The sequence below is a fragment of the Zea mays genome, chromosome 5 (genome assembly GCF_902167145.1).
Source record: "Zea mays cultivar B73 chromosome 5, Zm-B73-REFERENCE-NAM-5.0, whole genome shotgun sequence".
Lineage (NCBI taxonomy): Eukaryota > Viridiplantae > Streptophyta > Magnoliopsida > Poales > Poaceae > Zea > Zea mays.
In genome coordinates this window covers 2225414-2240853 of record NC_050100.1, presented here as the reverse complement: position 1 = coordinate 2240853, position 15440 = coordinate 2225414, and the positions used below count along the sequence as shown (strand labels likewise).

Here is a 15440-nt window from a genome sequence, read left to right as displayed (position 1 = left end):
GCAGCGTCTTTTAAACAGTCATTTATGATATGTTTGGTTTGAGGAATTGAGTGATCCATCTTCTTCTCACTTCTCACATTTTTATTTGGTTTAAGGAATAGAATGAGTTGATTCATCATCATCCTATTACTCCTTATAAGCTAATAATTAGTATATATATGAGGAGTGGGTTGATTCCACCAAAATTGATGGAATGAACTAATGATGCATCACCTCATGAAGCATTAGGTGACTCTACAAACCAAACACCCTTAAATTTAAAGGATGTTATTATATAGAGAGTTTCTCTCTCTTCTACTTTATTCATTTAAATACTTTAAACAACCGGTTTAGTAAAACTAAAATATGTTCAATATATTTAAGAGTAGAGTATGATAGATACGTGTGCACAAAATTTTTTAAAAATAAAATGTTGAAGAAAATGTTGAAGAAATTGTTTCTAATATAGATATTTACATATAGAGGACATGATTTAGAAAATGTTGAAGAGAAATAAGATATATAAGATAAAATCTCTAGAGAAGACTAGAAAAGTACAGAAAGAGGATTGATACGGAGGACAACTCTGAGGAGCAGACATTTGACAAGCGATTGCCAGAGCTTGGAGATGCTGTGTCGCACACGCAACTATGCATAGCTGCCAGCAAGCAAAGGAGGCTGCATGTGTAGTAGTGCATGTAAAAACGATCGACACAGTGCGACCACTGGAGTCAAATTGGAAGGAAAAGAAAAGAGCCATGCCAACTGCAATATATGTTACGTGTTCAATATGCCAGCTATGATTTTATATTTTAGTCCTCCGCCATTGTTCGTGTGTGTGGTTACTGGTTACACAATTCTACTGAGACTCAACATATCCCTGTAGAGTAAGGACTCCTCTGGATCTAAATAACTGGAATCAGCATGCCAAAATCTTCAGTCCTGACGAGACAGCCACACAAAAACTGTAGCTGGCTGTCAGGCGTAGTATACTGGTCGATCAGGGGCGCGCTTGGGTTTTCGCTCTGCGTGCGTCCTGATGCTCGAGCTGTCTACTTGCTTGGGCAGGGAAGAATGCGCCATCTACTTGTTTGGGCAGTCCGATGCACGGTGACCGGATTCGCCGCAGTTGAAACAAGCGCCACTGAAGCTTCTGCTGCTGCAAGCAAACAAGGGGAGAGACTACCAGCCTTAGCAACAGAAATACACGTTTGTTTGTAGTGTGGTAGTTGACTTATTTTCTTCTGAAAATAAGGTAATCTCTGATCATGATTCAAGGATGCAAAGAATGGGCTGTAGGAGCATCTAGTAGGCTAAGCAGACTACTTCACCTGTCACCGTTTTTATTATAGAAAATTAGGTTTCCATACATATACTGCTTTACTAATGGATACCAAAGCTTGATGAAGGAAAATACCAGATCGCTTATGCCTAAGAAGAACCAAGACCTGGGCAGCACGCACCTAGAATTTCTAATGCTAACCTTGCTATGCTGTGTCGGGAAATATTGTCAAGATTACCTCTCCCTACCGCCCAAGGATGATGAGCGGACACCGAAGGATGGTGATGGTGAGCCACGGCTGCCGTAGGATGATGAGCGGCCACCAAAGGATGAGGAGGAACGGTTTGATTTTCTCCCACCGCCTGACCAGTCATCATCTGACCAACTATCGTTGTCAGACCTCAAGCTCCTGCCACCACGCCGGTATCGGTCCTCACTGTCGGTGTCCCAACCACCCCGGCCTCTTGAAGCACCTCCACCCCTGGAACGCCTGTTCCTGGAACCTCGGTCGTTTGAAAAGCGACCATAGCTATCAGTAGCAGGACTATCATCTTGCAACGCAGGCAGCTGGAAGCAGGAAAAAAAATCAACAGTTACCACTGACTCCCAGAAAACCAAAATCACCTTCAGAATAAAGTGCCGTTCGGTTTTCACGGAACGGAGGTCTGGAACAATTCCTAGCTGGATTTCTTCTCTAAATTATATAAGTTTTGCTTAGGGCCAGTTCGGTTGTACCGGAATGAGCCAGGATTCATTCCAGCTCATCAAAATCTATATAAATTAGAGAAGTAATCCGGCTAGGAATTAATCCGGGGCTCCAATCCGGAACAACCGAACAGGGCCTTAGCTGGAACGATTCCATGTCCATTCCTGGACAAACGAACAAGCCCTAAGACTGTAAATATTACGCACTATAAGATCATTGCAATTCAAGCAGGCTTGGTTGGAGATAAATACAGCAGAAGAAAGAGCAAAATAGTGAGAGACTAGTGTTCTGACTCGTCTTCATCTCAGCCAGCAGTTTTAGCACATGCTGTAATGTATGGCATGATAAGCCAACCATGATAAACACCTGTGTATATTTTCATGACACGAATTGTCCACGACTAACTTAAGAAGATGAGCGGCAAAAAGATTACCTTCGAAATTTTGGTTAATGTGTTTCCCGGGGGGACCTCCATAGTAAGCAGGTCCTTTGCAATTTCCTCAGGTAAATCGAAGACTGCTCCTTGGACCTGATATGATCAGCAATGCATAAACCAACAGTGAAAATTTATCAGGATAATGGAAATAGCATAAAATATATTCCACACTACAGTCTTAGTTCATTATTATGCATAAAATTTCCTTTTTTGCAAATTGTAGACAAATATCAGTACAATTAATTGTTCCACATACCACATCCAAACAAATTTGTGATCCATAGGATTTAAAAAATAACCCCAACCAGCATAGCCGTAACCAGATAAAGGTGTATCCTACAAACTGTGGCACAATGGGCTTGTTTGGTTGTGACCCTGGTAAATCTGCCTGCGGCAAGCAGCTTCCCAGGCCGTCGATTTTGAGCGCCTGGTGGCTGAATCCATCTGCCTGGCCGGCACGCCCAGGCCAGGTCACGAACCAAACACGCCCAATATGCTTTGTCACTAATTGACACCACGACATAAAAGACTTCCATTTCATGATTGTAGTCAAAATCCGATAGAAAATCACGCCAAGTTTTTTACACTAACGAAGGGCAAGAACAAACCAAAGTGAATAGACACACAGAGTGTAGTGTAGACATGCAGAAAAAAGGTGGTTTTTATACAAGAAAATCATCTCGTTAGTGCCATGCACTCGAACTAGATCCAATGCGCATTGCGGTGAAGATATGCATGCAAAGGAAGTAGCAAGAGATGCTATCTTTACAATTGCAATGGGGAACAATTTAATATAATCATGGTTTTAAAGGCGGCAAGGCGTAACTACACGCCCAGCCACCACCTTGACGCCTAGGCGACGCCTTACTTGCAGGGATTGGGAAGATAAGAGGAGAGAAAGCAGTGGGTTAAGAGTTAAGACTTGAGAGGAGACAGTAGATTGCAGCAGGTAGATTGAAGCAATGTAGATTGAAGCAGTGTAGACAGGAGATTGCAGCAGGTAGAGGTGTCGCTGCCAGACCAGAAGGACGCGTGCGGCTGTCTCACGGTCATGGACGCCTCTTACCTTCTCTAATCTCTCCCTTCCTTTTTCTATTTATCCCTACCTTTTCTATTCCCGCACCAGACAAGGAAGCCCACGCACCAGAAAAGAAAGCCCGCCGCCAGATTTCTCTGGGCATAAGGCACACGCCTGGCAGTCATAACCGACGCCTCGGACGCCTTGCACGCCAAGGCGGCGCCGACGCCTAGCAGATTTGGGCGCCTGGACGCCTAGGCGACACCTTTTAAACCATGAATATAATCAGGCAAAAACTCACATTCTCATCTGCTGTTATGTATATTTTGCCAACTTCATCTGCAGCAGCTGAACAAACATCAGATAGAAAACCAGTAACAGATCTAGGAGAAAAGAAGCCTCTGCCATATCCCGGTTCTCTAGTTAGTTGCAATGTCACCCATCCCTGCATTTTAAACGAGAAAGAAACCATCTGAGAGTGTCTTCCTTAAGAACAAAACTACAAGAAAAGACAAATGCACAACAAAAGCTATGGAGCTTTTCTAGATGGATCTTGATGATGTTACAAATTCATAATAGGAAAAAAAGTGCTAGTGTTGGTATTAACAGTCATATAGCATCAACCATATAATTTTCAAATCTAGAAAACGGAAGCCAGAAATAACTGGATGAAATATTCAAAACGATGGCAGAACAGATGTAAAGTATGCTTACTTAACTGTGGAAAGTAGACCTCTATGCTAGGTATAATATAGAACAATGCATATGTAATTTTGTTGTGTCACTTCTTACCTGCTCATAACTGATCAGAGAACGTGAAGAAGGTGGCTGAGAAAATCCACTCAGATGTGCCAGTGCAGAAGCAAGGGCATGAGGTCCTAGTTCTTCTGTTAATTTCTCAGCTGCTCCAAGAAAGTATTGAGTTGACTCTGGGTGCACCCCTCGCAATGTAGCAATGACATGCTCAGCAGATGACTCCAGCACTTCTTCTATGGACGGAGGGCTTATAAACTCAAACTTGCAACCAACATCACGCTCAAGTGACATAACTGTCCTTTTCTGGCTGCTGGTAAACATCAAGATTGCAGTTCCTGCTTTCCCAGCACGTCCAGTGCGTCCAGAACGATGGACAAAAGTTTCTGGATCGTTTGGCAATTCGTAATGGATAATCTGCATGCAAAAAAGAAGCTCTCAATATTTGGAGACTGTATACCTACAGTTCATTTCAAATAACATAGTGCAAATATGCACTTAAAGTTAATATGAAGTGATAAAAACAATATCAAGTAAATCACAAAATTAACCAGCCCAATGCATCAGATAGGGATACTATCAGACATACCAATGTGATGAGAAGTGATGATGCTACGGTATGAAACCCAATGCATGCCAAACCAAAATACAGAATAACACTTGAATTTGTTTAGTGGCAAGAGCAAAACCTTCACTGCTGAATTCCTAAATGGCCAGGTAAAAAGAAAGCTAAGTACATTGTTTGAAGATATATTACCTTGTTTAGTGCTATAATATAAGAGTCTTAAATTCACTGATTATCTTCTCTAGAAGAACGTGTGACAACAATTTGGTAAGCAGAAGTTGTTATACATAGTTCAGCTAACCATCGCAGTTCCATATTAATGAGTTAATACATGTTTGTAAAGGTGTTTTTACAGAATTACAGTATCTAGAATCAGGTGAAGTGAAGAGGATTGTAAACCCACCAAATCAACATTTGGTATATCAAGACCGCGGGCCGCAACATCTGTAGCTACTAGAACAGTAAATTTCCCTTGACGAAATCCATTTAGTGTCCTTTCACGCTGATGCTGTGAAATATCACCATGAAGTGCCTCAGAAGCAATACTGGTTGTCAGTGCCAATGATACCTCATCTGCATCTTTCTTTGTGCGAGTGAAAACAATGGTTTTCCCACCCTTTGCATAAACCTGACAATAAAATATATGGATTAGCATTGACATTGATTGATCAAAAAAACCTTATCTCATGTGATAGATATGTGAAAGTGATACATGAATAAAATTGTGTTCTCAATCAGAACAAGGTAAAATTATACACCGACATAACAGTATCAACTATGACATTCATGATCTTATAAAATTTCAGATTCCAAGAGACAGGCTCCATCATTTTTTTTCTTGAATACGCAGGAGATCTGCGTATTTTTGTATTAAGAAGAGAAAAGGGGTGAAACCCCAAAAACACGAACAGCAGACTTACAGACACACACCACCAAATACACCACTCTTAAACCAACTCCTCTAGATGGAAAGAAGAGAGAGCTTTAGCGCCAGCCAAACGCCAGCACAACATCTCTTCCCTTGCAGCCGAGAGGGCGATCACAACACTCGGGCTACAGCCATCAAACACACACCTATTTCTATGCTTCCAAATGGACCACGCACCCAAAATGACCAGCGAGTTGAAACCCTTCGACAAAGGCTTGCCCACCATCTCAGCACTCTTCTCCCACCAAGAATCAAAACAGCTATCCCCTGTAGAAGGACAGAGCACCTGGAAGTCCCCCGACCGAAGGAGAAGAAACCAAAACTGCTTTGCAAAACTGCACTCAACCAGCAAATGATTAATTGTCTCATCGGCCTGGTCACAGAGCGGACAGCAGATGGGGTGGTCCAGCCCCCTCAAAGCCAACCTGTCAGCTGTCCAGCATCTATTATGTTCCACGAGCCACAGAAAAAATTTGCATTTACCCGGAGCCCAAGACTTCCAAATCCGCTCAGCCGGGCCAAAATCAACCGCTCCAAGGAGAAGAACTTTGTAGGCTGAACTAGAAGAGTAGTCCCCAGAAGCATTGAATTTCCAAATATGCCTATCTGGAATACCAGGCTGAAGGACAAGACCCTCCAGCAGGTCACAAAGGCCTAGAACTTGCGCAAGCGCCCTAACTGAAAGCGCACCCCTTATGTCAGCCACCCAATTTAGGTCAGTCAGAGCATCTTTAACCAGCCTTTTGGAAGCAATACGCCTAGGAACATGCTCAAGAACCTCAGGTGCCACCTCTCCGATGCATCTACCATTCAGCCACCGATCCTTCCAAAAAAGGATATCATTTCCATCACCCAACTCAGACACAACTGCAATATTAATCAAAGCCTGCACCGTTCCACAAGCCTGAACAGGGAGGACCGACCAAGGTTTAGAGTGGTCGGTTCTCTAGAGCCAGGGCCACCTAGCCCGAAGAGCCACGCTCAACAGCCGCAGATCAGTGATCCCAAGCCCACCCAAGCCCTTAGGCCTAGTAACCTTGCCCCACGCCACCAAACAGTGACCCCCATTGGCTTGTCTTCTTCCTTTCCAAAGGAAGCCCCTTCTTATCTTGTCAATAGCTTTAACAGTCCAGCTAGGAAGGTCCAAAGCCATGGCAGCATAGATCATTTTCGCTGTGAGAACCGACTGAACATACACAGCACGACCCGCTTTTGTCATAAGGTCGGCCTTCCAACCCGGAAGCACATTAGCTGCTTTGTCCACCAAAGCCTGCAACTGAACCTTTGAAAGCTTTCCCAAAGACAGAGGTAAACCAAGATACTGACAAGGGAAATCCGACAAGGGACATGGTAGACAATCTCGGACCCGCACCAAATCATCCTCGGTACAACGAATGGGGAACACACTACTTTTCTGGACATTAGTCTTGAGCCCCGAAGCTTCCCCAAAAAGTCGAAGGATCTCTAGGATTATATTTATGTCTGAAGCCACATGCCTAAGGAAAACCACAGCGTCATCCGCATAAAGAGAAAGCCTGTGATGCAAAGCTCCAGACGAAAGACGCTGGAGTAACCCTTCATCGGAAGCCTTCTGAATGAGCAGATTTAGAGCATCCATGACCAAAATAAACAACATAGGAGAGAGTGGATCGCCTTGCCTTAGACCCCTTTGGTGCGCAATGATCTCCCTAGGAACACCATTCAGCAAGATTCTAGTGGAGGAGGTAGCCAGCAGCCCACTAACAACATCACACCAAATCTGTCCGAACCCCATCTTCCTCAAAACCTCAATGAGAAACGGCCATGAAACCGAGTCAAAAGCCTTGGAAATGTCCAGCTTGAAGAGGATACGAGCCTGCCTTTGTTGGTGGAGAAACCTAGCAGTGCGTTGGACCAACATGAAATTGTTAAGAATGAATCTTTTTTTGATAAAAGCTGTCTGATTAGGCGAAACCATTGCATTCAAATGCACAGCCAGCCTATTTGCCATCAACTTTGTTACCAGCTTGGCGAAGCTATGTATGAGGCTGATCGGACGAAAATCCTTCACAAGGGCTGCACCATCAATCTTCGGCAATAGGGTAATGAACGCAGAATTAAGCAGCCCAAGATTTCTAAAATTGCAATCCCAGACACATGAGATCGCCGCCATCACATCAAGCCTGATAACAGACCAGCAAGATTTATAGAATCGACCCGTGAAACCATCCGGCCCCGGGGCTTTATCAGACGGGGTTGATTTAACCGTGTCCCAAACTTCATCCTCCGAGAAATGCACATTCAAGCCATCAAGATCAAAAGATTGCAACCCTAGCTCATCAAGGTCAATAGAGGCATCTCTCTGAATAGCAGTACCAAGCAAACCATCATAGAAGTCAAAAAGGGCTATTGCCTTGTCATCATGAGAAGTCCATACCTCGCCCTCGGTGGAAGTTAGAGAGGCAATAAAATTCCTCTTCTTCCTGCATCTCGCCTGGGCATGAAAGAGTGATGTATTGGCGTCTCCATCTTTCAACCAAGTAACACGAGACCGAAGCCGCGCCACTGATCTAGACCAGGAGGAAAGCGCAAGAATGCGCTTCTTCAAAGCACACCGGAACCAGTCTTCAGCAGGTGACAGAACTCGATGCTCCTGAGCCATCTCAAACATGTGAAGGAGTTCCCAAGCCATCTCAAGCTGAAGCTTCAAACAACCCACTTTTTTTGCACTCCAACTCTGCAAAGCCCTAGACGTAGCCTGCAACTTCCTGGAGAGAGTGACCAGAGGACAGGGACCTGGCGCCACCGAGCACCAAGCCTGATCAACAGTGTCATGAAAACCTTCCAACTTAACCCAGAAAGCCTGGAAGAAAAAACGCCCTTTTGCTCTATTGACATCCTGCAAACCTAGCAGAAGAGGGCAATGGTCTGAATCTTGAGAAGTTGTACTCTGAAGCAAACAATCCGGAAATAGAGCCTCCCAGTCCGCAGAACAGAACATCCTATCCAGACGAACCAAGGTGGGGTTGCTCTGTCCATTTGACCAAGTGTATTTGCGACCAGTCAAGGGAATTTCAAGAAGAGCCAAATCATCCTTCCATCTTCTGAATCTCCCCATCATATTTCGATCAAGGTTGGAATTGTTTTTATCCTCGTTACTTAGGATCATGTTGAAATCACCGATCACTAGCCACGGACCCAGGCAGTGAGTTCTAACAGTCGTAAGCCCATGCAGGAATTCAATTTTTTCAGCAATACCCTGGGGAGCATACACACAAGACAGCCACCAGGACGCGCCATCAGCCAGCCGAAAATTCACCGAAACACAGTGACCATCAATCCTTGACCCAAGAGAAGTTACATGACTCCTCCAAGCAACCAGAATACCTCCACTTGCGCCATTCGAGGGAGAGAAAACGAAATTGCCAAAGTCTGAACCCAAACAACGACAAACCAGCCACCTGGTAACATCCGACATTTTAGTTTCTTGAATACAGATCACATCCGCTTTGACGTTGTCCACTAAACATCGAACCACATCTTGCCGGGCCGAACTATTAAGGCCCCGCACATTCCAGCAAAGAATTTTTGAAGGATCCATTGAGAAAACAAAAAACCACGACCAAAAAGGACCAAGGCTTAGACCATCGCCGAAGAAGGCTCCCCCAACAAATTCTCAGGGATGGACATGTTGAGAAGCAGCGCCAAGGCGTTGAGCTACAGATCTGAGGGCCGCTTAACAAAAACCTTAGCATAATCATCGAGAACACTTGGAGACAACACATCGTCATGATCAGCCTGCAGAAGACCCAGCTCCTCCACAATCCGCAACCTGCCCTTCTGAACACGCTGAGGGACTGGCAGCTTCTCCACTCCAGCCCCGGCAAGACGCCTGCTGCGGCGAGGGAAGGTGCAGCCAGCCCGGGGCCTGGAACGATGTTGCCGCTTCTGAGGAACACCAAGAATGGACTCAACAGACTTTGACATTCTTTCAATGAAACCCGCCTGCGCAGGCGAGAGCACACGGGAAGCATCCGTCCCTCGCCTTCTACGGATGTAGGTAATTGGCGGACGGGTCCAAACCCTCATGCCTGGAGGCAACACATCCATGGGCGACCTCATCCCGCCCAATTCCGCCGGAGGCGCAGCTGGCGACAAATGAGGATCCCCAGACCCGTCATCGGGCAAGGGGACACTGGAGCCGAGCCCCGGCGACTCCCCCACGGCCGGCGAAGATGCGAAGTCCCCACCACCACCAGCATGGGAGGGCGAGAGGGGACCATCCAAATCAGGGATCCGGCCGGCGTCCGCCGCAACAGAAGAAGGAACACCGACAGACGGCGGAGGGACAACGACACCCTCAAAAGCAGTGAGCAGGTCGCGAGAGCCCAAGACGGGCCCCCCCCCGAAGGTGAAACAGCGTCCGGCCCACCAACATCCAAAGGCTGAACCCCGACTGCAGCCACCACCTCAGGCAACAGAACGTCTCCTCGAAAGAAACCAACACCATCAATGTTGCCCAGCCCACACTCCTCCTGTCCAACACGAGCGGTCGCAGAAAACGAGCCGCCACCACCATGCACACCGCCATGCAAAGGCCCCTGGCTGGAGTCCACGTGTCGTCCAAGCGTAGGAATGTGGCCAAGCCGCTCATGCACGGGCCTCCAGCCGGACTGAGGCCCCACTGAAGTTGAAGCGCCAAGCCTCTCCAGCACACCCCCATGCAGCCTGCGCCGGCGAGAATCTGCCTCCCGACCACCACCATCAGACGTTGGGGACGAAGGCAATGAAGGCGAAACAGTAGCATCCGCCTGGGGAACACGAGATACAGAGGCCGTCACCGGATAGGACAGCAGGCGTCTCACCGCCGGAGGGCCTCCCGAACTCATCACCCGCTCCGGGATGAGGAGCTCAAACGAGACTGGAATGAGCTGCGGCCGGCGGCACCATCCGAAAACCTTGAACGAAGAAAAGTCGAGCCGATTGACTGAGTCGGGAAGAAGTTCCACCTCAGAGCAGAAATCTCGCAGCAGATTTTGCACCGTAGCCAGCTCCCATGCGTGCACAGGAATTCCTCCAAACTCAACCATGACCAAAGAGGGGAACGAAACCGCCTCGGCGTGAGCCAGCCTAGACCATCGAATAAACTTGAACGAACCAGAGGGAGAATTGAACACCGAACCATTGTTGTACACCTCATTTGCTTTGTGCTCAGAGTCCAGAACCAAGACAAAATCTTCTGGGGAAGAACGGTGCACTGAGAAGGAGCCTTCATTCAAACCAAACCCAGCCGCAACCTCTGCTGCGAAAACTTCCAAAGTCACCTGAGGTCGCGAACCGGTGACCACGACAAACAAGGCACAGCGCTGCAATCTGAACTCCTCTCTGCCAAGCGCAACCGAACGCTCCAGCACGCAACCACGAGGGGCGGACGCATCATCTTCAACCTGGGACAGAAGGGGGGCTTGATCCTCGGCGGGCATCGGAGCTTGAAGATCCTGAACAGATGGCTCAGGAACCAACGGGGATGGGTTAGACCTTCTTCCCCTCGTGCGGTGGCGTCGCCTCTTCGCGCCTCCCTGCGCCTGAACCGGCGCCCCGGCACCCTCGACCATCTCGCCACGCGAGGGGACCTCCCTCCAAACCTTAACAGAACAAGGCTTGGCATCGACCAGCAACTGCCCGAGACGATCCCAGACCGACGTAGAATTCCTGCAGAGAGGCGCCCGGTCGAGGCGAGCATGGCACGAAGCAGCGCGGTGTCCCAAGGACCTGCAGGCGAAGCAGCGCACCGGGCACCAACACTCAGCCGCCTTGTGGGAGATAGCCATGCAGTTGAAACACCTTCCCCGGAGATCCTGAGGGATCGATCGACGGGGAGGCGGAGGCCTGCGAAGATGTCGTCGAGGACGAACCTCGACCCATCCCTCAGCGTCAGGGGAGGGCCTCGGCGCTCTCCTGGGAGAGAGAGGGCGAGCAACCACCCTGATCACCGGGCAGTGAGGCTCCCGCCGAGGCACCGGCCTAACAACACGCGGAGGCGGAAGCAGGGCCACCTCCTTGAACGATCGTCGCACGGGAGGACCGGCGACCTCACCAGAGACGTCCGCTGGAACTGTCTCCAGAGAGACCGGACTCGCCTCCGCCCACCGTTGCACCTTGGACCGGCCAGCCGGTACGAAGGGACGAGCCAGAGAAGACAAGGAAGAGGGGGAACCCGGCGCCACGGGGGGAGGGGAGGTGGTCGCCGGACCCGGAGTGGGCGCCGGCGAGAGGCTGGTGGGAAGGGAGGGGAGGGGGCGGGCGCCGGGGCAGAGGAGGAGGGAGGGGGAGGCGGAGAGCCGAGGAGCCATCCGTCCCGCGATCGTCCTCCTACACTATCTTTGTATTAGAGAGAAAACAACTGAACTCCGACAGGCTCCATCATGAAAAGTGAAATGGTGAAACTAAATACCAACACAATATTGATGGGAACAACAGCAACATGAATCCATGATTATCGAAGTCCTAATTTGCCAGCATCAGAAACTATAAGAAAACAAATGGCACGAATCCTTTTTGAAAACACTAAGAGCCAACACCCAGTTTCAGAAGCAGCAACCATTTGCAGTTTGAACCCCTGCTGAGTTAGGAGTCACTAAATGTAACTTGTAACTGCTAAACACCAAAGTATTCAAGGAAATCAGAAATGATATTCATGGTGAAGTAATCATACTGGCAAGAGTAAAAGATAAACCTATGTGTTTGTGTTTATGTTGATTCAAATAAAACATGTGCGCTACCTGCTGCCTGCACCATTTACCATTAACCAAGGAGAACCAAAAGGTGAGAAGAGGGGAGGAAAAAGCAGCTAAGAATTTCATGAGCAGCATGAACATACCGTAATTAGATCACTAAGAATGGTGCGCTTTGACGTCGCTGTGAGTGGGATGGCATGAAGTTTGATTCCTTCAGCAAGTTTTTCATCTTGATCACCAACCTTAACACATGAAGAGACACAATAGTGTATTATTACATAAAGATAGGGAATAGTAAACCATAGCCAGACACAGTTGACACAAACATCTCACAACGAATCAACATGGGCCTTCAAGTGAAAGTGCAATTAACAGCTCAAGAACACTCTGAGACCAACTCCAGCAGAATCCCTCTCCGCATCCTTATTTTACGTGACAACAGGCTCCGTATTTTGCACGGTCGTCCAACAGACTACATATCCGCATCCCCATCCCTCTCAATGACAGTTGGGTCCCGCTTCTTAAATACCCCAGTTTTTAACTTGTGTGGAGAGGAGAGAGACACCGTAGGAATACGGAATGGAAAAATGCACGCCCATTTTGCACGGTGGTTTACAGAGTCTGCTGGAGGGCAGAATAGTGGCTTCGGGCGTGCAGAATACGAATGTGTAGCCGAGTACAGGGCGTTGCTGGAGTTGGTATTAGCATGAATAAATTGTGTCCTAACAAAGTGCTAGTCAGAATTGCACAAACAATAAAACAGATAGTATATATTAACAGTAAAATTTATCCTTTACTCCTTTGGAGAGTTTCGTGAAAAAGGAAATGGCTATTAGCTAACTTATTGTGGTTTGTCTCTATGCCATGAACAAGAATTAAACCCAATATTTTCAGCTGGCACATTGCGCAGCAGAAACAACATGGGTTTCTTGTCCAACTTTTTAGGACAGAATATTTATCAAATAGCATGCACCATGACCATAAACTATGATCAAGTTAAAAATGATGTCTGCAATCACATGTAAAGAATGCTCTCATACAATAGTATCTACTGGATGACATAATTTATCTTTGTTCAACTGTGTAACAAACGAACAGGGTAAATAATGGCAAACAACAGTGGAAGACTGGAAGCCATACCAAGTCAATCGTCAAAGGATTGTTCAAGTACCGCCTGGATAGTTTCTTCACCCAGCTAGGCATCGTCGCAGAGAACAGCATGCTTTGCCTGTCCGCAGGAAGCTGTTGTAATATTGTTTCCACATCTTCCTCAAACCCCACTGCAAGCATTTGGTCAGCTTCATCCAGGACTAAATACTGAACTTCTCCCAACTGGAGGCTTCCGCCATTTATCAAATCAATTATGCGCCCAGGTGTGCCAACAACAACATCGACACCACGCGAGAGTGCATTCTGCTGGACATTATACGAGACACCGCCATAAACACACACCGTGCCAAGCTTGGGTGCTGATTCCTTTATTTCCTTCTCGACTTGTTTGGCTAACTCTCTGGTAGGTGCTAGAACCAGAACCCGAGGAGTACGACCTCGCCTGCAGAAAGGTAAAGGGGGCAGTCAATGTGCCTGTAATTATCAACCGACTCCAGTGAAAGCGGTATAGAAAGATGAATGGGTACCTTGTACTCCGACCATCGTCTTGCTCCATTAATTGCTTGATCATGGGAATACCAAAGGCAAGTGTCTTTCCGGTTCCGGTCTTTGCTCTAGCAATCAGGTCACGGCCCCCAAGAGCGGGAATCAACACAGCCCTCTGGAGGGAGGAGACGACAAATGAGCAAAATACAACAATAAGTAAGGCCCTCAGTAAAAACATGTGACACGTAGCAGCATGCAACTGAAAGTGCAGCTAATTTATCTGGCTAGTGGGCAGTGGCTCCAGCCATAAGCTCAAGTGCAGGCCCACTAATTTGATACTGAGTGTACGGATAAGCACTGCTAGTAGTAGGCTGTGGTCAGTAAGGACTAATCCACTCAGAATACACAACGGTCCTAAAGTCACCATTGCACTAAATTAGCCACGCTCCTCTCATCCTGCCTGAAAACAAGCGCCTCAAAATTTGGGCAACACGCAAGGTCTGCGCCGCGAATTTAACCCAATTCTCCAAATTGAACACCCAGTCGGCCCCCTCCCCATCTCCTCCGGACAACCGCAAATTGAACTAGCCGCGCAGTTAGAAGCAAGCGAGACAAGTAAATTGAGAGAGAGAGAGATAAAGAGAGAGATAGAGAGAGAGAGCAGTAGTTCATTCACCTGTATGGGGAACAGGTGCGTAATCCCGCGCTTCTCGAGCGTGGCGACGAGCTCGTCGGGCAGGCCGAGCCTGGCAATGGCGAGCTCCTCCTCGTCCCCCTGGAACCCCTCGTCGGCGTCGCTCCCGTACGGCCCTTCTTCGTCCTCGTCGTCACTTCCGAGCTGGAGCCGCTTGAAGGCGTGCTCGCTGAGCACGGAGTTGGGCGAGGCCACGGCAGCCGCCACCGCCCACCCGCGCCGCCGGAGCGCCCAGCAGCGGAAGGCCGCGGCGCGTAGGCGGACAGCGCCGGAGGCTGTGGCGGGGTTAGAGAAGGCGATGGCGGGGAGCGTGACGAGGGACGCCATCGGGAGGCGATGGCTGGGACTGGGAGGGGATAAGAAATGGAACGGATGGCGTTCAGAGGGTGGAGGAACGCAGAGCTTTTTATACAGGCTCGGGGTGGGCGAGGGTTTGAGAGGGGTTTTGGTCAGCTCGCCACGATTGGGATGGGAGTGGGGGGCGACAGTGTCGCGAACTCGCGATAGCCAAATGTGACCAGTAAATTGGAATTTATTATTACCAAATCAGTCCTAAAGCTATCGTTAGATGTTGTACGTGACTGCAAATATGTATAAGCACCAATCTAGACATGACCCTATAGTCTCTAGTCGTGTCGTACAATTAGTCATTTCTCCAAACTACCTATTTGATAAACGGTTTATTTTCTTCCGGCTATCACAGCTACCAACTCTTTCTTTTCAAAACGAATTCTACAATTAAAACTAGTTTGGCAACTTCCTTTTTT

The 15440-nt window shown here is 47.8% G+C and overlaps 1 protein-coding gene across 2 annotated transcripts; it reads right to left on the bottom strand.

The window, feature by feature from the left end:
• Positions 1-715: 715 nt before the first annotated feature.
• Positions 716-15109, bottom strand: LOC100193526 (RNA helicase3). 2 transcript variants are annotated; one of them, XM_008682930.3, is made up of 10 exons: positions 14656-15109; positions 14021-14154; positions 13524-13935; positions 12527-12625; positions 5143-5367; positions 4214-4591; positions 3723-3866; positions 2401-2496; positions 1500-1828; positions 716-1135 (listed from the first exon to the last, which is right to left on the bottom strand). In XM_008682930.3, the coding sequence occupies exons 1-10, from the start codon at positions 14998-15000 to the stop codon at positions 1063-1065; spliced, it is 2235 nt and encodes a 744-aa protein (XP_008681152.1). In that variant the 5' UTR covers positions 15001-15109; the 3' UTR covers positions 716-1062. The 2 variants fall into 2 exon arrangements, with proteins under 2 accessions (XP_008681152.1, NP_001345753.1); NM_001358824.1 differs by having other exon boundaries at positions 733-1138; positions 14656-15025.
• Between the last annotated feature and the right edge of the window lie 331 nt (positions 15110-15440).

Excerpts from the sequence above, each read along its gene's own strand:
- LOC100193526 (NM_001358824.1), bottom strand. The coding sequence starts at position 15,000 with ATGGCGTCCCTCGTCACGCTCCCCGCCATCGCCTTCTCTAACCCCGCC. Across the intron at positions 5,368-12,526 it reads TTCTTAGTGATCTAATTACG|GTTTATGCAAAGGGTGGGAA; the intron begins GTATGTTCATGC and ends TTTTATTGTCAG. Across the intron at positions 3,867-4,213 it reads CTCTGATCAGTTATGAGCAG|GGATGGGTGACATTGCAACT; the intron begins GTAAGAAGTGAC and ends TTTAAAATGCAG.